The sequence below is a fragment of the Scyliorhinus canicula genome, chromosome 13 (genome assembly GCF_902713615.1).
Source record: "Scyliorhinus canicula chromosome 13, sScyCan1.1, whole genome shotgun sequence".
NCBI lineage: Eukaryota > Metazoa > Chordata > Chondrichthyes > Carcharhiniformes > Scyliorhinidae > Scyliorhinus > Scyliorhinus canicula.
Window position 1 is genome coordinate 118,181,712 of NC_052158.1, and position 24,433 is coordinate 118,206,144.

General features: G+C 48.0%; 1 protein-coding gene across 4 annotated transcripts in view; it reads left to right on the forward strand.

The window, feature by feature from the left end:
• The window catches only part of LOC119976591 (lisH domain-containing protein ARMC9), a 234,618-nt gene that overhangs the window by 153,605 nt on the left and 56,580 nt on the right, over positions 1-24,433 (forward strand). For all 4 annotated transcript variants that reach the window (XM_038817196.1, XM_038817194.1, XM_038817198.1 and 1 more), the window contains 4 exons: positions 7,338-7,427; positions 11,738-11,828; positions 12,127-12,250; positions 22,513-22,652. In XM_038817196.1, the coding sequence (XP_038673124.1) occupies positions 7,338-7,427; positions 11,738-11,828; positions 12,127-12,250; positions 22,513-22,652 (445 nt within the window). The remainder of the gene's footprint in view (positions 1-7,337; positions 7,428-11,737; positions 11,829-12,126; positions 12,251-22,512; positions 22,653-24,433) is intronic.

Consider the following 24,433-nt stretch of genomic DNA (forward strand, 5'->3'; position numbering starts at 1 on the left):
GGGCTAGTAGCGGCGTGACGCCATTCTCGCCGCGGATCATAGAATCATAGAATTTACAGTGCAGAAGGAGGCCATTCAGCCCATCGAGTCTGCACCGGCTCTTGGAAAGAGCACCCTACCCAAGGTCAACAACTCCACCCTATCCCCATAACCCAGTAACCCCACCTAACACTAAGGGATGCGCGGTGTGACAGCATAAAAGACGCCGCGCCCCCACCCCCCCCCCCCCCCCACCCCCCAGAGACCTGACAAGATGGCCGCCCGCCGTGTAGCCCCGCGTTTCCAGGAGCGCAACATCGAGGCACGGCCGCAGGGTTTCCCCATGCCTCAGCCGGCGCCTGTGGAGGGAGGTGGCACAAGCAATCAGCGCTGTGGCAGTAACCCAGGTGCCCAGTGCCACAAGAAGGTGAATGACCTCGTCAGGGCAGCCAGGGTGAGTACCCGCCCCCCCTCCCCCGTCTGCGGCACACCCCCAGGTGCAACCAACCCTAACCCCCCCTCCCACCGAAGAAGCACACACACAACAACAGGGAGTGTGAGAGGACTGGAGGTGGCCCAGCTGATGAGAGACCACTCACCGTTCATGAGGAGAGGGCCCTGGAACAGGCAGGCGGACCCGAGGACCGGGAAGATGCCGATGCAGAGGTCGGGGGCGCACCACCAAGTGAGACCCCCCCAAGGCTTGTCCCCATTCCCCTATATCGCCCTCCCCCATAACCCCCCCTCCCCCATATCCCCTCCCCCCATATCCCAGGCCCCCATCGCAGTCGAGCCAGGACACCCCTACCCAGGACAGCCCTACCCAGGACACCCCCCCCCCCATCCCTCCCTGACCCCATCTCTCCCTGACCCCCTCCCCCCGTGCCCCCTTCCGTCCCAGGTGCATCTGGTGGGCAACGGGCAGGATAGGCTGGCAGCTCGTCATCCCAGTCGCCCGAGCCGCAGCCTGACCCATCTAGGCTGGGCCGCCCTAGGAAACGGCCACCAAAGGGATCCCGAGTCACAGGGCAGGAATCACAGGAGTCCACCTCCAGTTCTGCTGTATCGTCTGGGGAACCACTTAGACATAGTCAAAGGGCCCGTAATTGGACACTGAGTAAGTTGGCACGGGTGCAGGGCACAGACGAGTTATTGGGGCTAGGGAACGTGTATGGACTGTTTGTCATTAAAACCACTTTCACACCTACAGAATCTGCCTTTGTGCTCTGTCCGAAGCGTGCGCGGGATGTCGTGTGCGTTGAGCGCCAGCGTGTGTGTGAGGGGTGGTCTTGCGTTGGCCCCAGGTGAGTGTGCCCGCCCACCCCCCCCCCCCCCCCCAGGGTCACTCTCGCCATCCCCCGGCAGATGGACGGGACTGTGCGCTGCAGTGTCACGGCCACATGCAGGGATGGTCCGGGTGGGTGGCCGTGGGTCAGACGTTGTCCAACGATGTAGAGCCAGGAGCTCATCGCAGAGCGGGTTGTCATCATCCTCCAAGGCCTGAAATAGACACGCTTCCACCAGCGACCGTGTGAGCCCAGCCCGTTGTGCCGAAGGTGGATCTGCAATGGAGGGATGGTGTGCATGCGGGTGGGGTGGGTGTTGGTGGTGGTGGGTGGGTGGTGGGGGGGTGAGGGTGTTGGTGGTGGGTGGGTAGGGGGGTGAGGGCGGGGTTGGGTGGGTGGGGGTGGGTGAGGGTGTTGGTGGTGGGTGTGTGGGGGGGGGGGGTGAGGGTGGTCGGCTGGTGCCGTGGTGTGCAGTCTGTGCTCATACTCGGCGATTACCAGGCCCCCCTAGTCAGTGAACCAGGCGGCTATCAGCCTGTCCCGTGCCCACTGGCTCAGCCAGTAACGGTGGGCAGCCTCCCGCCCACGTCCAGCCCGTTTGTCCTGACCATTGCCCCCATCCTCCTCCTCTGGGGAGGTCTGCGCCCTGTCCTGCTGCTCCTCCACTCCCCCCTCCGCTGCCGGCGGCACATCGCCTCTCTGCTGAGCTGTGTTGTGCAGGACGCAGCACAGCACAATGATGCGGCCGACCCTATCTGGCAGGTACTGGAGGGCCCCTCCAGAGCGGTCCAGGCACCTGAAATGCATTTTTAGCAGGACAAAGCACCTCTCTATCACACCCCTGGTCACTGCATGGGCATTGTTGTAACTGTTCTCCACGTCAGTCTGTGGCCTCCGTATCGGCCCCATCAGCCACGACCACAACGAGTAACCCCTGTCGCCCAGCAACCAGCCACTCAGCCGGGGTTGGCGTCCCTCAAACATGCCGGGGATGTAAGACTGCGCCAATACGTATGAGTCATGTATGCTCCTCCGGGTACCCGGCGCAGACATGCAGGATCATCATGCGGTGGTCGCAGACCTGCTGAATGTTCATGGAATAGGTCCCCCTCCTATTGGTGAACACGGCCCTGTTATCCGCAGGTGGCCGCACGTGCATCCCATCGATCGCGCCCTGGACCATGGGAAACCCGGCCACGGCAGCAAAGCCTGCTGCCCGAGCATCCTGGCTCACGCGGTCCATAGGGAACTGGATGTAGCGGTCTGCAATGGCATATAGGGCGTCTGTCACTGCCCAGATGCATAGATGCACCGATGTCTGCAAGATGCCGGACAGGTCCCTCCTAGGCGCCTGGAATGACCCCGTGGCATAAACGTTCAGTGCTACCGTAACCTTGATGGACACGGGGAGAGGGTGTCCTCCCCCAGTGCCACACGGTGCCAGGTGTGCCATCAGGTGGCAGATGTGTGCCACGGTTTACCGGCTTATCTGGAGTCTCCTTCTGCATACCTGGTCCATGAGGTCCTGGTACGACGAGCAGGGCTGGTACACACGAGGCCTCCTTGGGCGTCTCCGTCACCGTGGCACCACCACCTCCTCCTCCTCGTCCTGTCGGGTGGGCGACCCTCCAGCCTTGGCGGCTGCCACCTGCCCCTCTGCGGCATTTTCCTCTGCGGCAGTCTGCGCCGCCTCCCTGGCACGCTCCTCCTCCTCCTCCTCCCTCAGGGCAACATGTAGAAGTGCGGCTGCCGCCACGCGGCCAACATCGCTGGCTGATCAGCAACCATAACAGCTTTCAGGGGGTTGGGATCGGGGTGGGACGGGGGGAACAACGACTGGCACTCGCCCCCTCAACCCCTTCCCCGGCACTCGCCCTCACCCCAGCACCTCACCTCCTCCCCGGCACTCGTACCCTCACCCCAGCACTCGCCTCTCCACCCTCCCCGGCACTCGCCCCTTCCCCAGCACGCGCCCTCTCTCCCCCCCCCCCCCCCCTCCCCAGCACTCGCCCTCTCCCCCCTCCCCGGCACTCGCCCTCTCCCCGGCACCCACCCCCTTCCACACCCCACCCCCATCAGCACTGGTTGACGTTGTTGTATAACGTGGTACAATTCCCGTGGTCACGTCGGCGAGACTTCGGTCCATCCGGCCGGGAGAATTCGGGCAACCCACAGTCCCCGCCATTCTCCGAGGCGGGCGGCGCGATTTACGCCTCGCCGACTTTTGTGGGGTGAGAGAATTCGGAGGACAGCGGGGGCGGGATTCACATCGGCCTCAGCGATTCCCGACCCGGCAGGGGGTCGGAGAATCCCGCCCCAGATGAGACTGAGGAAGGGGTGGGTAGAGTAAGTGTTATACTTGGGATTTGACCCGAAGCCAAGGGGGAATGCCATACTGCTGAATAAGAAAACAGGGTTTATGGCGGTTTGGGAAGCGCGGGACCTGGTGGGGGGGGAGGTTTGTGATGGTGAGTTGGGTGCAAGTGGGAACTCCGGTGGTATTGGTGAATGTGTATACGCCTAATTGGGATGATGCTGGATTCATGGAGAGGCTGCTGGGAGTGATCCCGAACTTGGCCTCTTGCCAGCTCATTATGGGGATGGGGTTAGTTGTGCATTAGAGCTGTGGGTGGATAGGCCGAGCCTGAAGTCAATGGGGAGGTTGAGAATAGCGCAAGAGCTGGGAGGGTTTCTGGAGAGGATGAAAATGGTAGATCCGTGGAAGTTTGGGAGAGAAGGAGTACTTCTCATGTGTACTGGATATATTCCTGGATTTACTTTTTTGTGGTGGGCTGTGTGGTGCTGATAGGGATGGACAGAGTGGGATATACAGGAATAGTGATTTTGGACCACAGTCCGCCCTATCTAGATATGAGACTGTGTTCGGGTCAAGTGCAGAGGCCGGGGTGGAGGTAGGATTTGGGGCTTTTGGCAGACAAGCAGTTCTGTGGGAAGGTGGCGATGGCAATTAAGTATCACGTTGAACCCAATTAAAATGGTGAGGTATCGACAGCCAGGTTTAGGGAGGCCTTGAAAGCAATGGTCAGAGGGAAATTGTAAGGATAGGACTGGGGGGAGGAGAACCGGCGATTGTTGGACGAGATAGTTGAGGTAGAACGGAGGTACGCGATGGCCCTCCACGAAGGAGTCACTGCTGGAAGGAAAGAGGCTGCTTCGACTGGTTGACGATGGGAAGTGCGGTGGGTCAGCTGTGGTGGGTGCGACGATTCAGTATGAGTATGGGGAGAAGGCGAGTTGCATATTGGTCCACCAGCTGCAGCGACAGGCAGAGTCAAGGGAAACCCTTCAGGTGAAGACTGAAGGGGAGAATGTTGTGTTAGATCCAGAGAGGATAGATTAAGTGTTCAAGGCCTTCTATGAGGGGCTGTATAGGACCGAGCCGAGGGGGGTTGGGGTAGTAAGCTAATATGGGTCGGGTTCTAGGTGGGCTGGACTTCCCTGAGTTGGAGAAGGGGAAGAGGCAGGTGCTGGAGGAACCATTAGGGTTAAAGGAGGTGATGGGGTGTATTCGTATGAAATGAAAATGAATGAAAATCGCTTATTGTCACAAGTAGACTTCAAATGAAGTTACTGTGAAAAGCCCCTAGTCGCCACATTCGGGTGCCTGTTCGAGGAGGCTGTTACGGGATGCAGTCGGGCAAGGCACCGGGGCCGGATGGCTTCCCAGTGGACGTTTATAAACAGTAAGCGACAGAGTTGGCCCACCACCTTCAAGGGCATGTTAAATGGAGTGGTGGCGATGCTGGCTCAGGCGTCAATTTTGTTGATCCTGAAAAAGGAAGGATCTATTGGAATGCGGGTCCTATAGGTCCATCTCACTGCTGAATACAGACCTGAAAGTCCTGGCAAAGGTATTGGCCAGAAGGTTGAAGGATATGGTCTTGAAGGTCCAAACGGGTTTTGTGAAGGGGAGGCAGCTTCCGAGTAACATTAGGAGGTTACCAACTGTAATTATGACCTCATCGGTGGGGTGGGAGGGGATGAATGCCAGAGGTGATTGTGTCAATGGACGGTGAAAAGGCTTTTGACCGCGTAGAGTGGAGGTATTTGTTCAAACCCCTGGGGAGGTTTGGATTTGGGCCGAGTTTTGTGGTGTGGGTTCAGTTGCTGTACGCGTCACCCAAGGCAAGTGTGCAAATGAATGAGACAAATGTGGGGTATTTTGGGCTACACATGGGAATGAGGCAGAGGTGTCCGCTGTCCCTGCTGCTGTTCACGCTGGCGATTGAGCTCTTGGCGAAGGCACTTTGGGTCTCTGCTGAGTGGCAGGGGATTGAAAGATGCGGCAGAGAGCACCGGGTGTCGTTGAATGCTGATGACCTGTTGCTGTTTGTGATGGACCTGTTAGAAAGCCTAGGCAGAATCATGGACTTACTGGAGAGATTTTGGGCCTTCCCAGCTATAAATTGAATGTTGGGAAAAGCAAGCTGCACCCAGTGAACACTTCGGGGCGAGGGGCGAACCTGGTGCTCTGCCCTTGTGATGGAGCCGCTGTCATTCGGCCCGAGGAAGTACACAAGCAATCCAGTGATGGAGTCGGCCATAAAAATTTGGAACCAGCTAAGGAGGCACTTTAAACTGGGGCACATGGCGGTGATGACTCCACTGTGCGAGAATCAAAGGTTTGCGTGAGGGATTTGGGGGTGGGGGGGGGGGGGGGGGGGGTGTACAGGAGATAGAGGGAAGAAGCGCTAGTGTGGGTCAGAGACATGTTTGTGAAGGGCATGTTTGCTGGGCGGGAGGAACTGCGGAGACGTTCGAGCTACCACGGGGAAGTGAGTTCAGATACTGGAAGGTGCGGGGACTTGCATGCAAGGAGCTGCCTTCATTCCCTCAGGTACCTGAATATGCGCTTTAGGAGAAAATGTTGTTCCCAGATAAAGGAGGTGATGGTAGGATTGGGACACATATGGGTGGTTGGGAGAGCAGGCACGACCACAGTAAAAAGGATCAAGCGTAATGGGAGGAGAAGTTGAGGAACTAGATAGGATGGGTGCTTTGGTGCGAAGTAATGCGCCGAGTGAACTCAACCACTTCCTGTGTAAGGATGAGTCTTATACAATTTAAGGTGGTGCAGAGGGTCCACATGACTCGGGCCCGTATGAGTGGGTTTTTCCTGGAGTTAGTGCAAGAGGTGTGGGAAGGGGCTGGCGAACCATGCCCATATGTTTTGGGGGTGTGAGGGATTGGAGAGCTTTTGGGGGCGGTGTTTAGGAACCTATCGAGGATTGTAGGGTTTGAGATGAAGCCGAAGATGGTGATCTTTGGGATGTTGGAGGTGCCGGAGCTGCTGGAAGGGAAGGGGACTGATGTCGTGGCCTGAGCCTCTCTGATAGTGACGGATACTTTTGAATTGGAGGTTGGTCGTGCCGCCAGGGGCAGCAACATGTTTGGGAGACTTGCCCGGGTTTCTCAGGTTGGAGAAAGTCAAATTTGCCCTAAAGGGGTCAGAGGAGGAGTTTGACGTATGGTGGAGATCGCTCATGACTTTATTTGAGGAGCTATTGGGGGTGGTGGGGGGCTAAATGGGAAATAAATGTGCAAACTGTATACTCTGCTGGATGTTAGGGTTGTGTTACTTTTCATAGAATTTACAGTGCAGAAGGAGGCCATTCAGCCCATCGAGTCTGCACCGGCTCTTGGAAAGAGCACCCGACCCTATCCCCATAACCCAGTAACCCCACCCAACACTAAGGGCAATTTTGGACAATATGGGCAATTTATCATGGCCAATCCACCTAACCTGCACATCTTTGGACTGTGGGAGGAAACCGGAGCACCCGGAGGAAACCCACGCACACACGGGGAGGGTGTGCAGACTCCGCACAGACAGTGACCCAAGCCGGAATTGAACCTGGGACCCTGGAGCTGTGAAGCGATTGTGCTATCCACAATGCTACCGTGCTGCCCTTGTTTGGAATAAAATACCCTTTCAAAAAAAAAGAATGCTAATCATATCAAAATTACAATTCTGGCAGATTAAACAATATGAAGATTTGTTAAAAAGTATGATGCAAAATTGGATTAATGTGCATTTTCTGACTCCCATAGCGGCTGACACAGTCTCATCCTGGAGAGCAAAGGGATACAGTTCTTCAGGCATACATTAGCAATGATCTACTGGAATGCCACAAGAGCCAGGTTTGCTGTTTGTATTCCTGTATCCAACAAAATTCCTTCTGAATCAAAAGTTTTGTTGTTTGAGTTTTATTGACTTAAAACATTGTTACCATTTCATCATAGTACAATTGCTTTATTTTATCCTACCTCATTTTTCTGCAGTGTGTGTCTTGAGGCAAGAATAGTATTGACATTGCAGATCAGATTGCAAATTTATTTAACAATAGTGCACCTGTTGCAGTGACGCGGGGCATACTGAGAAGAACATTGGTTTTATACACATAACATGCTTTTCGGGAAAGGGAGGAATAAACACCCAAAGCTCACTTTTGGAGATTTGTTGATGCACTGTTGTAGAGTTTTTTTCATCTCTCGGCCCAAGATTCGTATCTAATCCAGACTATCAAATGTAAGGATACTGTTTGAAAATAGATTAGCTAATCTCACCTGAGTTACTAGAAAGTGTGAAATCAAGGCACACGCCATCCAAATTTGGCACTAATATCCGCCGTCTCTGGAAAGCTAATATACTTCCTTATATACTTTATGAATGAATGTTGCACTCCATATGGTATTCAGCCACAAAGATTAGGAAAGTACTTGTTGCACAAAATGTAGATTCCTTTTTTAAGTTACGAATTTGTTTCTTTACTGCTGACCACGATACACATATAGGGCTAAGGTCAGTTATTACTGGCCGTTTCTACATGGTGAATATATCTTGCATTACAGTTTCAGAATGATTGCAACCCAGAACAAGATAGATAATACCAATGTTCTTCTCAGTAGGCCCAACGTCACTGCAACAGGTGCACTATTGTTAAATAAATTTGCAATCTGATCTGCAATGTCAATGTCTTAGTATACAAGGCTCTTCGACAGCACCATCGAAGCGCCTCAACACCAGAGTGAGCAGGACCGGCAAACCGCACACGGAGTTCCCCCTCAACAGAGGGCAGATGAAGGATGTCGCTCTCCAGGGAATTAAGAGAACACAGGGAAGAGACAAAGACTGATATGCAGGTTACGGTCAGGGTGGCAGTCACAGAGGCTCTGGCAACCATGCAGGTGACCCTGGACAAGGCAGAGAAGCAACTGGAGGCCCAGAGGAACACCATCAAGGAACTAGAAGGGATCGAAGACAGAGACCCCAATGACTATATGGCCCAGATGCTGGGAAACCTGGTGGGAAGGAACAGCTTCCCCAACCAGCCAGCAATATACAGAGTCCACTGGTCACTCTGCCCAAGACCCAAGGCTGGAGAGCAGCCGAGGATGATAATCTCCAAAATGCACTGGTACCAGGACAGGAAAAGAATCTTGCGCTGGGTCAGGCAGACAAGAACCTGTAATTGGGAGATCAGGATTTATCTGGACACTGGCCAAGCGCCGGGCAGGGTTCAACAAGGCGAAGATGGCCATGTACAAAAGCCAAGCCAAAGTTGGGATGCTGTACCTGGCAAAACTCTGGGTCGCATTCCAGAGCAGGGAGCACTTCTACACGATACATGGGGGCGTGGACAAATTTGTCCTGGAAAATGGGCTGGAAAAGCAGCAACTGAGACAGCGGTGAAAAGATCATCATAATGGACTCTAATTAGCTGGAGAGACACTTTGCGTGGGACTGAATTGCCTCACTTTGAAGACGGGAACTAAAGTAGGAAGGAAAGGGTGAGGGCAGCTGAGCGCAGGAGAGTGTGAGGAGAAGGGAAGGAGGGGAAATCAGGTGACGGGCGAAGGGTAGACACATAGCTGACTCCGGGCGGGATGCCACCACTCGAGTGGGAAATCAAGGTCCACATGCGTTTGGGGCACGCACCCCAGGAACTGGGACATGCTGCCGAGGTGCTCAGCCATGGCTGTCCCTAACTGAGCCTTGGACACCACCACTCATGATGCTGACCTCGTGCTGCAGGCTCTCCACTGCATTTGCCACTCTAGCATTCGGTGCAATGCATTGCGGCGCCATCTCCTGCACCCTCCAATCAGCTATACACTTGCTGGAGTGTCGTTGACATCCCCTCCTGAATCTCACAGCTGTACCCAAGCTTCTGCTTCAGCTCTGGGATAACCTGGTCCATAGGGTCAACGCCTGACCTAGACCCATCTGTGTCCTGGGATCAGACAGTTGTCTTGCCTGGATGTTCATGCCGCTACCTGATGTGCATCGGCATAATGCCCCTGTCCACTACTGTCACCCATTGAGATGTGCTGGTGGAGTGTGGAAGTGATAGCTGTGACTCATTGATGGTGGTCTCCTCGGAACTCCCCTCCGACGTGTTCTCTGGGAAGACGGGAGTGTGGGCGTAATCTAACGGGAGAAGCACCATGTGCGGTAGCAAGCGCGATTTGCCAGGTGCTTCCCGACAGCCGACCTGGTGAGATCACAACTGGTCACACCTCCTCAGATTGGCAGCACCATCCGATCGAGATCCTGCGGGAGAATGGTCATGTTGTCAGTGAGAGGGAAGGATCATTGTATCTGACATGCACAACTCACTTGCAACAAGTCACCTGGTGAAGGGGCAGTGGATCCTCACCTCTGTGCTGCAGGCCAACCTCGGTGTCGGTGACCCCCCTTCCTCAGCCACCCTCATCTCTAGGGCCCGTTCCTCCTCGGAGGTGAGGACTATGATGTCTGGCACACTGCCGCCCATCTGGGCCCTTTTCCGCTTATTTTAGGCTATCGTCACCTGCGGGGACAAAGAGAGGGCATTGTGAGCTGCAGGCTTCATGCATTGGGAGGGGTGTGGTACGGTGTCTATGGCGGGTGATAGGCATGGGCATTGCTACTGGACACGGCAATGTTGTGCTGGAGGGTGCCAGGGTGTGCTGCGGCACAGGCACAGTATGGCGATGGGGATTGGGAGTGGGGAGTGCACAGTTCCAGCCACCAACCCATTGGCTGGGGAGAGGGGGTGCACAGGTGGAGGTCTGGTGGGTGGTTGATGGGACCGATGCCAGGGGGCTGATGTCAACTCACCAGTGTGGCCCAGCGGAGGTCATTTAGATTCTTACGGCACGGGATGGTGGTTTTTCCCCACCCCCCTGAGCTGATGGCCACTGCCTCTCAGGTAGCACTAGCTGACGTGCAGTTGACCTTCTGACTCCCTCTGGGGAACAGGATGTCCCATCTGGACTCCACTGCATCCAACATCCTGGTCAAGTCGGCATCAGCAAAATGTGGGCTGGTCTGCGAGGTGGGATAGTTGCGTGCTGTCTGAAGTTTGCTCGAAGGGAGCGGTTTATGTGCTGCTCCCCCTCATTAACGGGGAGTTGCTGAGTGTGGTCCAGGCCAATCAGCTGGTGGGACAGCCATTTCCGCCTTGAAACCCATGGGGGATCATTACCGGCTCTAACTGATGTTAGATACCAGTTGTGATCTCACCAGGTCGGCTGTCGGGAAGCACCTGGCAAATCGCGCTTGCTACCGCACATGGTGCTTCTCCCGTTAGATTACGCCCAAGCAGTTGTTAGCACACAATTCAAATTAATTCTATCTATATCGCTGTTGCCTTTGTTCTGCACTGGAATAATGTACAAATAAAGCAGCTGGTTGTCTCCTTTGTATATACTTGGACGAATACTGATTTTCCATGTGCAAATGAGGTACAAAATAATTCATTAATCCAGTTCTTCGAATAAAAACTGTTCCATGTGGGTATTTTCCACCCTGCACTTGTCTTTCCAATAGCTGATTCAGTACAAGCTCAGAACTGAATTTGGAATGTTCATATCTTTATGACAGAGAACCACATAATAATCTTTATTAGTGCCACAAGTAGGCTTACATTAATACTGCAATGAAGTTACTGTGAAAAGCCCTAATCTCCACATACCGGCGCCTATTAGGGTACACGGAGGGAGAATTCAGAATGTCCAAGCATGTCTTTCGGGACTTGTGGGAGGAAACCGGAGCACCCGGAGGAAACCCACACAGACATGGGGATAATGTGCAGTCTCCTCACATGCAGTGATCCAAGCTGGCAATCGAACCCGGGTCCCTTGCGCTGTGAAGCAACAGTGATAACCACTGCTATTGAGCCATGCATTGATCTACTGACCTGTGGCATTATGGAGTTTGTACTCCAAATTACAATGACTAAGCTTTTTCATCTTGATTTAAGAACAAAGTCCGGACAATAGTAAGTGCATATCTTACTATTATAAGAAATTAAAAATATGACTGAGCATTTAATGAAAGACCCTACTGATGACAGAGTAAAATTTTCAGTTTTAAAATTAATTTAGTAAACAAAAGTAAGTGTTATTTCAAGCCAACTCTAAGAATACTAAGTAAAAGATTGAAAACCATATTTTCCTTGTTGCAGAGGAGCTTGATTAACTTGTTAAATTCAAAGAGTGAGATTGTCCGACAGTATACAGCACGACTAATCAATGGTTTTGCATCGCTGTCACTTGGTGAGTTTTTATTTTTATGCCGAAAATGATTTTTGTCTGTATTTTTAAAAATCATTTTTTTCTCCACATCTATAATAAAAGTAATTTCTTAACAATCTGATGAATGTTCTGATGAAAAATCACTGGCCTGAAACGTTAACTGTTTCTCACTCCATAGATGCTGCCAGACCTAATGAATGTTTTCAGCATTTTCTGTTTTTATTCAGATTTCTAACACCCGCAGTATTTTGCTTTTGTGTTATTTATAATCTCTTTTGACGTGGTTCAACAGTTCTGTTTTGTCTCTTGTGTGTAACAGGCCGAACATATCTGACACAGAGCACAGTGTTATTGAAGATACTTGAAGAAGCATTGGAGACTGAGGAGGAGGATTCCATAACTAGAGAAAATGTGTTAGGAGCGCTACAGAAACTTAGTCTCAGGTGATAACTACTTTCTTTCATCTAGTACAGGGGTGGGCAAACTACGGCCCGCGGGCCGCATGCGGCCCGCCAAAGGTATTTCTGCGGCCCACCAAGTTATTAAAAAAATAAAAATAAAAAAATTGTTTTTTTAAATTTTTTTTATTTTTAAAAAAAAATTTTTTTTTAAGGTTAATGGGGGGGGGGGGGGGGGGGGCTGTTGGGTTACTTACTGGTATAGGGTGGATACGTTGACTGGAGTAGGGTGATCATTGCTCGGCACAACGTCGAGGGCCGAAGGGCCTGTTCTGTGCTGTACTGGTCTATGTTCTATATGAGGCGCCCAGAATCATAACCGGGTGAAGTAATTATTTTACTTAATATACTATGCGGCCCTTTGTGAATTGTGAATTTCTGAATGTGGCCCTTGCACGGAAAAGTTTACCCACCCCTGATCTAGTACCATTCAGTTAGAAAAATCTGCAGAGGCAAAAATTTATCCTGAGATATGAGTTATCGGAAGTTTAGTCCAAGAGGTATGATTTCAGGAAGATCTTAAAAGTGGAAAAGAAGGTGAAAGTAAGATGCTAATGAATGGAAATAAGGTTCCCAACATTGCATGGTAGGAAACACGGTCTGCCACTGACAGAGGGAGGGGCCGATTGCGGCGAGCTTTCGCGCTGGCATCAAACGTGATTTGGGCCACTCGTGATTTCCTGCCCCCATCGCAAAACCCGCCCGAATAAAATGGGAGCGGAAAATCCTGGTCACAGTCTTTGCTTTTGGGGTATCATTGATTTGGTCTATGATCGGTACAGATTGCCTCAGAATAGAAAACTGATCAGAACATTATCCTCGTTGGATTGGTTGGGGAGGTATCTGACAAAAGCCATATTTAATATGAAAGTGTTATTTAGAATAATGAGGTGTAGTGGCCAATGGCCACACCTTTTTATGGTAATAATCTGCCACAGAGATATTGATATTGTACAAGCAAGATGGAACATGACACAGCGAAGCCCATGGGGCTTGCTTTTTAGGCCCTAGTGAGGCTAGGATTGGAGGTGTGTGGCTGCAAAAAACAACATTGACACCCAAGATGCTGATTATCCGGCTGTATCCCATCATTCCCCTCCCACAGGGCCATTTTTGTGGAGGTAGGATGGAGGGTGTGTGGCAAGGCTGTTCGCCCATACTCAGCAGGGAGCTAGATACAGCTCATTAAGAGCTACTTAAAGCCAATTAAAGGAGCCCAAATGGTATTTTCCAGTCAGCTTCCAAATTCCTAGAAGTGGTGAAGATCAGTTTGACTGGCTCCTGGTGTCAGACTGGGCCATCAGTGCCAAGCAGTCCTGGAGGCTTTCCTGCAACAGCTGCGGCCACTGTGAAGTGGGGTTCCCTCCCACCCACCACACTAGTGGTCCAGCTCCAAACTCCATTTATTAATTTACTTTTAAAGAAGTTGGAAAGAGAAGGGGTCCACATTGAAGCATCCACTCCGTTACTTATTTTCCATTGTTGCCTGTTGTCTCTTCCATTTTTAAAAATAAATTGAGAGTACCCAATTGTTTTTTTCCAATTAAGGGTCAATTTAGCATGGCCAATCAACCTAACCTGCACATCTGTGGGTTGTGGGGGCGAGACCCATACAGACACGGGGAGAATGTGCAAACTACACACAGACAGTGACCTGGGGCTGGGATCGCATTTGCATCCTCAGCCTCATGAGGCAGCAGTGCTAACCACTGCGCCTCTGTGCTGCCCCTGTCGCTTATTCCATACCAGAAGTCCTCTGATGAGTCCTCCAGTTCAAGACCCTCCAGTTCAACGGGCATAAATTAGGCATTAATGAACCACTTCAGGGAAGATCCCAGAGTGAATGTTTCCCACACAGTGTAGGCTTCTGACCCACATTTCAACCTGACAGCAAGGCTTAAGAAGCCTACAGGGAAAATCCTGCTCCCAGTCTAAGAAGCCCACTGGGGAAACCATGTTTCTGCCAAAGTCCCTTGATGTGTTTGCTGCCTTCCCAGATGGGCTCTTTACATTTTGGTTGGTCGAAAATCCAGGGACTCTCATGTGTCGGCATGGATGTTTGACATCCTCACGGATGCTTTGGGGACATCCTGTCCTCCTGGGAGTCTCCTGCTGCGATTCCACTGTCCTCCTGGGAGTCTCCTGCTGTGACTCATTTCCAAATAGTGCAGTTGTTTTGGAGGTCTTCTGTCTGGCATATGAACTACGATCTCAGCCAGGAGAGCAAGTTTTGAGTGATTAGCACTTCAATGCTGGGTAAATTGGCTTGGCAAAGGATCTAGCTGATAGACCACTTGCCACCAGATTTGGAGGATCTGGCAAAGACACTTCTGGTGGTGCTTCAATGCTTTGAGATGTCTTCTATAGTCTTCTATAGGTTGTCTAAATCGCTGAAGCAGATAGGACCACGGAGATCACTGATGCCCAGTAAACGATGATCTTAGTCACAGGTTTGAACTCCTAGTCCTCAAATATTCTTTTCCCCTTTCAGCTGAAGGCTGAGCTGGCACTTTGGAGGCAATGATGAATTTAATTGTCCATGTCTGTCTTTGTCGACAGGAAGTTCTCAAGATCCAGAAAATAGCCCATATTTTCCAGCATCCTGCCGTAGATATTAATCAACTGGGGGGATGGGTTGGATTGTGGGAGCTGAATGAAAAGTGCCACAGATTTCCAGGTGTACCTTGTAGATCCTGAAACCCAGCTGAGGAATCTCTGTAATTGGCCAACCCCCTCCCTAACTAATCTTCCCCTCCCTTCCTTCTCTATCCAACACCCACCCAAAAGATCTTCAGTGTCAGAAAACAGTTTGAACTGAATACAGGCTCTTCAGTATGACATCTGGCAGTGTTATGTTGAACAGTGAATGAAAAACAGCTGAAAATTGTATCACAACTTCCTGCTGAATCTAGAATCAAATTGGGTCAGGGTAACAGCAAGTCAAGAGAACGATTGTGAATTCAATTCTGATATTTCGACCAAGACAAAGTCACCAACCTAATGGCTCTGTGCTGAGTGTAGCTCCGTCCACCCCGAACATAAATCCACCTCCGCCCTTTAATTGGAAGCAAGACCTATCTATCGGCATGAGAGGCTGCAGGGAGGCTGAAATATTTGGGTATCGCCGCAAACCTATCAGAAGATGAGCAGTTGGAGAGAGACATGCATCACATTGGATGGCACGCCACTTGTAGAAAGCAATGAAAACATTGTTCTCTGCTTAACTGCCTGATAGTTTGGGATGTTGAGAGATTGTTTCAGAGGTGGGATGAGGGAGAGAGGTGTTAAAAAAGTGGCGAAATGGGTTTCAGATGACATGGAAACAAAAGAAAACTGGTTAAATTGCAGTCTCTTTGACTGGTACCTTGTTCGCTGGTTGGGTAGTTAACTAAAGCCTTACTGCGGTCAGGTTGATAGCTGCAGTTCAAGTAATCTAATGTAAAGTTTGCTAACAGATGCACAATTGATCCATGGGAATATTATTTTACAGGAGGCACAAAATAAAATAAAAAAGGAGGGAAAGGAAAATAGAAAATAGTTTGGTTTATCAAGAAATATTCGAGAAGTTCTTAGCCAGTACTTGCAGCGGGTGGAGTGAGGGTGGTTGGTTAGGGGATGGGGTGTGGGTAATTGGATTGTAGCTAAGTGCAGGTGACTGTGCCTGTCTTGACGCGAGAGCTCGCTCAGCTGCCATAACACCAATGCAGCTGAAGGTCCGAGTGCAGGAAGCATTGCTTTGGAGATTCCTTGTTATTATACAAAACTGCGCATCTAGCTGCGTGAATAGTGAGATTTAAGCCTTAGTTTTGTTGGTTTAAACAACTTTTATCTTTGATCCGTCCCCGCCTGGAGGTGAGTAAAATTTGCATTTAAATCTTTTGTGTACATAATTTTTAACTCACAGTATCTTCAGCGGAACAATGTCGAAGCCATTGTACCCTTTTTTCGTCCCCTCCTTCCTCTTCCTCTCAGAACTCTCTTCACTTATATTAGGCTATTTGTCAGGGTGGTACGTCTGCCATATCAGTTGAATATAGATCATTATTGGTGTGTTAAAGCTATAATGTGAAAGGGTTACTTAGCCCTATTAAGAGGAAAAAGATACTCTGTCAGTTGAAACATCTGAATTGCATAATTGCATTTCTATGAGAAATGCACCTGTCAGACATAGAGCATAGTCAGTTGGGTAGATCTTGGGCAAACCAGGGATTCTTTTCCTCACATGTGTCAGGGAGGAAAAGGTGGGGTAGCAATCTTATTCCACAGATCTGCAAATTTCTGTATTCACTCACAACGTAAGGAGAATGAAGGCAGGTTGATATTGCTTAATGGAATGGTAGATGGGTCAGGTCTCATTGGTAAATGCATATGCCCCAATGAGGATGATGCACAATTTATTAAAAAGATCTTCAGCCTTGTCGTGAATAGAAGTACGGGATTGCTCTTAGTGGGTGGGGCTTTTAATTGTGCTATGTCCCAAATGATAGACAGACCGCCAACTTAGTCAAACACTGCTCCAAGGTGAGCAAATGATTGAGCAGTCATGTTAAGTCCCGAAAGACGTGCATGTTCGGTGAATTAGACAGTCTGAATTCTCCCTCTTTGTACCCGAACAGGCGCCGGAATGTGGCGACTAAGGGATTTTCACAGTAACTTCCTTGCAGTGTTAATGCAACACTTGTGACACTAATAAAGGTGTAGTAATCCACGGGAGGCAGGAGTTCCGTCACCACACCAATATTTATTTACAATAACGATATTACAGGAGCAGCTACAAACAGTGCTGCTAGCAGTCCAGTCAACTTAAGACTCCTCACAAAGCTTACACAGGTGATTATATGGGCCCCCTCAATGAGCTATCATTGAGGGAGCTCATACTCCAATTGGCCAACCAATAAAGCCAATTGGAGTTCATTACACCCCTCCCCCCAAGGTCCGAGGAATTCCTGCCAGCTGGCATTCCTCTGAGCTTCTTCCTGCTCCTCATGTCTGGGTCTGTCACCTCTGTGTAGTCCGCCGGGTCGTTCTCCGAAGTGGGCGGGGTGTACCTTATAGGTGCCCGTCTTTTCCATGACGACCTCCTTGGAAGTTGTTCTTCCTCCTCCTCGGGGAGAAGTGCCGCGGCGGCCTCGTCGAGTGTGTCCATCTCCGACTCTGATGACTGGATGACGGGGTCTGGAGAAATTGCTCGGGGCTGGGGTGTGGGTATCCTTTCCGTCTGGGCTATCCCAGCTTGAGGCGGTCCTGCTTCGCCTGCCTCCAGATGTGGTTCCGCTGCCCTTATTTGGTCTAGGTGTTTCTTCAGCACCTTACCTCCTATTGAAACCTCATAGGATATGGGCCCTGTTTGGGACTCTACCGTGCCTTTGACCCACGTTGGTCCATTCCCATAATTCTTGACCCAAACCGGTGCCCCCACCTGGAAATGTCTCTGCTGCCGACTATTATCATGCCCCCTGTGTTGGGCCTCCTGATGTTTCTCCACTTTCCCCGTTAAATTTGGGAAAAGGAGACTCAGCCTTGTTCGCAGCCGCCTTCCCATTAAGAGTTCAGCTGGCGGTATGCCCGTTGTGGAATGCGGTGTGGTCCTGTAATCAAACAGCCAGCGGGAGAGCTTTGTGTCTATTGACGCTGCCGGCTGCTTCTTGAGTCCCGCTTTAAGTGTCTGGACCGCTCTCTCTGCCAGGTCGTTGGTCGCTAGATGGTAAGGGGCCGTTTTGATGTGACGGACTCCGTTTTCCTTCAGGAATTTTCCAAATTCTCCACTTGTAAATGCCGTTCCGTTGTCCGACACCAATACCTCCGGAAGTCCATGTGTTGCAAACGAGGCCCTGAGCTTTTCAATTGTCGATGCTGTGCTTGCCGTGTTTACCCGGTGGACGTCCAACCATTTGGAGTGAGCGTCCACTATCACCCAGGTGATTATATGGGACCCCTCAATGAGCTATCATTGAGGGAGCTCATACTCCAATTGGCCAACCAATAAAGCCAATTGGAGTTCATTACAAAAGATTACCATTATTATCATGGAAGTTGGGCTAGAGATACAGTGTGGTACCTATACCCAAGTAGCAGAGACTTTACATTTTATTCGAACTGGCGCTGCTTTTACTCCAGTATTCTATTTATTTGCAACAAAGTTAGAGACTCATTGAAAAATTGACAGTGACATCCTGCCAATATCTCTCTGATCATGGGCCTATAGTTGTAACTTGGAACCTGGGACAAAAATCTATCTCAAAGAGGTGGTGTTTGAATGATAAAGAACTTGTTCGATTTGTGAGGAAAGAATCACTCTATCTGGAACGCAACACAAAACTGGATATCTCACCCATGACCCTGTGCGACTGTGTGAAGGCGTATTTAAGAGGTTACATCATCTCATTTGCTTGAGCGAAAAAGAAGAAAAATGAACTAAAGTGGATTGAAGTAGAACAGGAAATCCCAAACTTAGAACAGCAACACAAAAAGAAGCATACACCAGCTTTGATGGTATTAGATGTTTAGCTGCTGTTGTATAAAGAGTCAAAGGTTCTTCTCCTTTTCACAAACACTTTTATTTCACTTTAACAGACTCTGCACAAAACTCTACCTTCACATCAGCTGACACAAAGGCCACGTGAAGCCTCTACATATCAGTGTCAATTATTGGATACTTAACATAAATGAGACAATTAATTGGAATGTCTTTTAACCCATTACTTAACAGATGGCAGCCCTCACAAAGGGTCGCAGAGCCTTAGATAGTTTACGTTCAGAAAAAATTGCAAAAATGGAGATGATATGAACATGACAATAAGACAAGCCTTAAAATGTTGATATTTCAATTAAGAAGGTAGCAATCATGCAATATCATTCCAAAATTGAAGTCACAGACACTCCATCATTTCTTATCCAAACCACAGAGAATCACTTCAGCCTTTGCTGATTTCTATAGAAAATTGTAAAAGGATTCTGATACCTCTTGGTATGTGAGGAAAATTAATGATTTTCTACAAAGCATCAATGAGATAAGGTTGTCAGAAAGTAGTGCTAGGTAATTAGATAAACCAATCACTGACTTCGAAATTGATAAAGCAATCAATGCACTTAAAAATAAAAGTCTCGGCCCTGATGGTTATATAAATAAATTTTATGAAATCTTTAAAGATATTATATCTTTACTTCACCAGGCCTATCGTCACTCACTAGAAAATGGACTATTGGCTCCTTCATGGAGAGATGCAGTCATACCGGCCATTTATAATGGGTATGGACCCAATGGAGTGTGGGTTATATTGTCCTATATCATTACTTAATTGTGATTTGTAAGTTCTAACATCAGTACTATAGCCCATAGAGTAAAGAATAATAACTGAGGTTATACACCCTGATCAATTTGGATTCATAGCAGGGTGTTACTCTGGAGACAATCTCTGCAGCTTCCTTAATTTCATGACACATGCCCTTACTAGTAGAGTAGAGGCAATGGGTGTAGCTATTTCATGGGTGTAGCTATTTCATGGGTGTAGCTATTTCATGGGTGTAGCTATTTCAGATTTTAATCCTGGAGTTTGGTTCCAAATTTGTGAAATAAATCCAGATTCTTTATTCCAGCCCATGGCCCTCTGTTAGATCGAATGGTTATACATCTGAAGCCTTTGAGCTAGAGAGGGGGTCAAGGCAGAGTTGTCGTCTGTCCCCCAATTCCGTTTTCAATATGTATAGAGCCTTTAGCACAAATGGTGAGAGACAATCAGAACATAAAAGGTGTTATGCCTGAGGAAGAAGAGCACAATTGTCATCCTTTGCCAACTATGTACTGCTATACTTATCAGATCCTTCAGCATCAATATTTTATCTGAAATAGAGTACTAAAAAGGTTGGCTAATATTCAGGGTACAAAGTTAATGTTGATAAAACTGAAGCAATGGAATTAAGTGGACCAATCTCCAACTATATTAAGACACAAAGTGCCTTTAAATGGCCTAGTTGGGGTATTAAATACCTCAGTATTCATATCTCACCATCAATTGATAAAATATATGGAGCAAATTACACCAATATCATTCACCAGATTAAGAATGATCTAGATCACTGGCTAACCTTGGTCCTCTCTTTATTATGATGGATTGAAACTATTAGGTTGTTGTACATGTTCTAGATGCTACCTCTTCAGATCCCAAAATCTACATACAACATGTGGATTGTCTTATTTCCCGTTCATATGGCAAGGAAAATGACCCAGAAGGCAATTTGAAACATTGTAGCTTACAAAGTCGGAAGGAGGTTTAGCATTCCCAAATTTTAAATTCTATTTTTGGGCCACTCAGCTAAAATCCATGACAGCTTGGTTAACAGGCAGAGTAGGAATGCGATGGCTGAACTTGGAGAAACTTTAATGGACAAGATGGATTATCAATATTTAGAAAGAAATTCAGAAATGATTTGATTTACTCAGCTCAGTCTCGACTCGGAACACTATTGGTCTATAAAAAAACTTTGCCCCCACTTGACACTCTCTATGCGTCATATGGGCTTTCAGACTGGGTCTGAATATGGGCTCACCTTCCTTCACCAGCTCTTTCAGCAAGATACTTGAAAATCATTTGAGCAGATCAGAGGGGAATTTGGCCTTCCTAATATTGATTTTGTTTTTAAATACCGACGAGTAAGACACTTTCTTTTGAAACACAAAGACCTAAGCAAAGTTATTACTTCTCCAATAGAGTCATACTTTGCAAGCATTCGACGAGGTGCCTCTAGGGGATAAGTAATATCCTGTATACATCAGACTTTGCTCTCCATGGTGATTAGTAATTCCTTAGACACTAAAAGGAAATGGGAAGCGGAACTATAACAGGAAATACCAATGGAAAACTGGAACAAAATCTGTTCTGAGGCGCGTTGCGTTACTTTCTCATATATTTGGAGAGAAGAGAAATAGAATCTCATTACTCGGTACTTCAGAACACCACATGTTAGTGTAGAAGTTGGCACCTCCAGTATAAGCTGTTGCTGGATAGACTGGAGAACTAATTGGTCATTACTTACGGACATTCTGGTCGTGCTTAAAGTTAAAGGAATATTGGGATAGGATATTCAAAACACTGACCGAGGTATTCCACATGGACATCCATAGACTTCCCTGGCAGCATCCGTAGGGCGAGATTGGCCGTCTGACAGGTGGTGAGCCATATGCGCACGTGCATATGGCTCACTGCCCTTCAGCCGGCCGATCTCTCCCTACAGATGCTGCCAGACCTGCTGAGATTTTCCAGCATTTTCTCTTTGGTTTCAGATTCCAGCATCCGCAGTAATTTACTTCCCTAACTGCTCTATTGGGGACAATTACAGAAGGGATGGGAGGGAGACAATATAATTATCTTTAGCAAATTTTGCTTATAGCTGCCATGAGAGAAATTACCCTCAATTGGCTGAAACCCACATGCCCAACCTACAAATCTTGGTCAGGGAGCTATTTGAGATGGAAAAAATCACGAATGCATTTTGCCTTTCTGAGGTGGATCCAGTAATGGGAATATTGTTCGCATGGAGGAAACCCACGCGGACACGGGGAGGAAGTACAGACTGCGCACAGACAGTGACCCAGCGGGAATCGAACCCGGGACCCTAGTGCTGTGAAACATCAGAGCTAACTACTGTGTAATGATGTACGATGACTTTTCCCTGAAATCTCCTTTGATGATTGCAGTGCCAACCTCCCAGGCCCCTTAAGATTCAATAGGAACTTAATGAGCCATTAATAGGATGTGAGCGATTCCCTTTTCCCTAACATCACCCAAATTTTGAAAACCATAGACTGTCCAGAGGCGTTGGGTATCGACACGCCTTCTGGGATCGCAAGTTTTAAATCATTGCTGTACCTTGTACCGATCCCACTGGCAGTTCCAGCCCACGGAAATTTGTCCATCCAAATGGTTTGTTTTCTAATATCAGTAATAAAATATAGTATTCTGCAACTGGAATGTTCCTGCAAACTCATGGGACATTGCTGCAAAAAGCACTCTTTACTGTTAAATGAATCCCAAGCCAGGGGATGAAGTATGAAACAAGATACAATCCTTTTCTTGATAATTGGTTTATTTACAGAATGCAGCATTACATATGTCTGACTCTTAACTACTGATACTCTTAATGATCCCTCAATCTACTTTTAATGTGTTCAAAACACTTAATATGTTCCACACGTTATCCTTCAACTTAACAATATAATTAACATGCATTAACATTTACATCCTTTTCAGACGAGCACTGCAGTCAGCTATGGTCAGAGATAACATTATTTTCTGGCTGTTGAGCGTACTGGAGGATTCTGATTCCTTGTCGGATTACACTTTGGAATACTCTATTGCACTGTTTATGAACCTCTGCCTTCGTACCCAAGGTACAGTATACATTACTGGCCAGGTTGAGATCTTTCTCTGTGATTGCACTTTGAAGAGTTAAAGGATATAAAGGGCATATTTTCACTATGCACCAGGTATAGCAAAATCACAAACACCTTTATAAAGAACATGCTCATGATTTTGCCACATCTGATACACAGTGGAAATCATCTTCTGCAGGTTGTGAAAGTGCATATTTTCTGAAAAAAGCAGAATTCAATCACCGCACTGGAAATTAATGCTTGTACCTTTCAAAATGCTTTACAGGATCCTGGCTTTATCCAAATGTCCAAAATATGTTTTGTTGTTTCAAAATGTTGATTTTAAAACTTAGGAGGACTTGTGTATTAAGAAACAGCTATTTAAGCTAAAATGAGTTGAACAGAGGTTAAATCCACAACATGCAGCATCTGTGGATGCAGATTAGGATTCAGCACAATTAGACTCAGTCAAAGCATGTGCCCAAGGTGGTATTTTCCATAACTACCATAGGAAGATAAAGAAGTAAGGTGTGGCATGCTTTGTTTCTTCCTTATTTTTCTGTATGTGGGGTGATGCGACATAGGGTAAAATTCACAATAAATGTTTTCTTGTTGGACATTTGTTTGTAAAGAAAAAAGCAACCCATTGGTTTAGAACTTGCCGTATGTCATTGAAAAGTTCATTTGTCCACTTTTTGGAAATGAGTAGATACATGCATAGGGTTATATGTACGTTCAAAGCAGCTGGTTCACATAACAACATAGCAACATTGCAATGACCTCAACCAACCACCTTTTTCATATTACTAGATATTAGGCAGTAACGATCATAGTTCAGATAGCCTCTTAAGGCAGAGACTAATGTGCTAACCCTTAGTGAATGTAGGATGCAGATCTGAAATTTGTCACAGCATCTCTTGAACAAACCTTGAGTGTATTTCCAAAATCAGAAAAGCTGCCATCAGTGCATTTAGTTTTTGTTTTGTAGGCAAAGGTGAAGTTGTCTTTTTCACTTCATTTAAAAAAAATTATTTTCTAACTCCTGAGGCATGAGGACTCTCAATCTTTTGATACCTTGTCCAGAAACTCTGATGCATGAGCCAAAACTTTGAAAGTTAAGCTTGGGATCCATCACAGCCTGATTGACCCATGCTGTCTGGCACTTCAGTGAAAGATGCATTTATTTTTCTTCCAATTAAAGAATAATTTAGCGTGGCCAATCCACCGACCCTGCACATCTTTGGGTTGTGGGGGTGAGACACACGCAGACATGGGGAGAATGTGCAAACTCCCACACGGACAGTGACCCAGGGCTGGGATTGAACCAGGCTCCTTGGCACCGTAGGCATCAGTACTAACCACTGCACCACCGTGCCGCCCTGAAAGATGCATTTGACAATGTGCCAAAACCAGTAATGTAGCTATCATTGTTTTATTTTCCTATCTGACCAAAGGATATTGAGAGGAATTCTGATCTTCAAATCTAGCCTGACATATTAGCTCCCATAATTCAACGTAAATCCGGGATTGAGAGTATCTCTCTTCTGGTTTCTTATGCTCCAACCTGTTTATTCTTGAAAAGTTGTCCAAGCCTTAGCTTTCAATTTATTCTTATCTGAAAGCAACTGCTAGAAGAAATACAAGTCTGATGCATTTTTTTGTCCAATAAAGGGATAATTTAGCACATCTTTGGGTTGTGGGGGTGAGACCCACACAGACACGGGGAGAATGTGCAAACTCCAAAACTCCCCAGTTTAGCTCTATTGCATATGTAGGTGTGTGTAGCAATTTCAACAGAG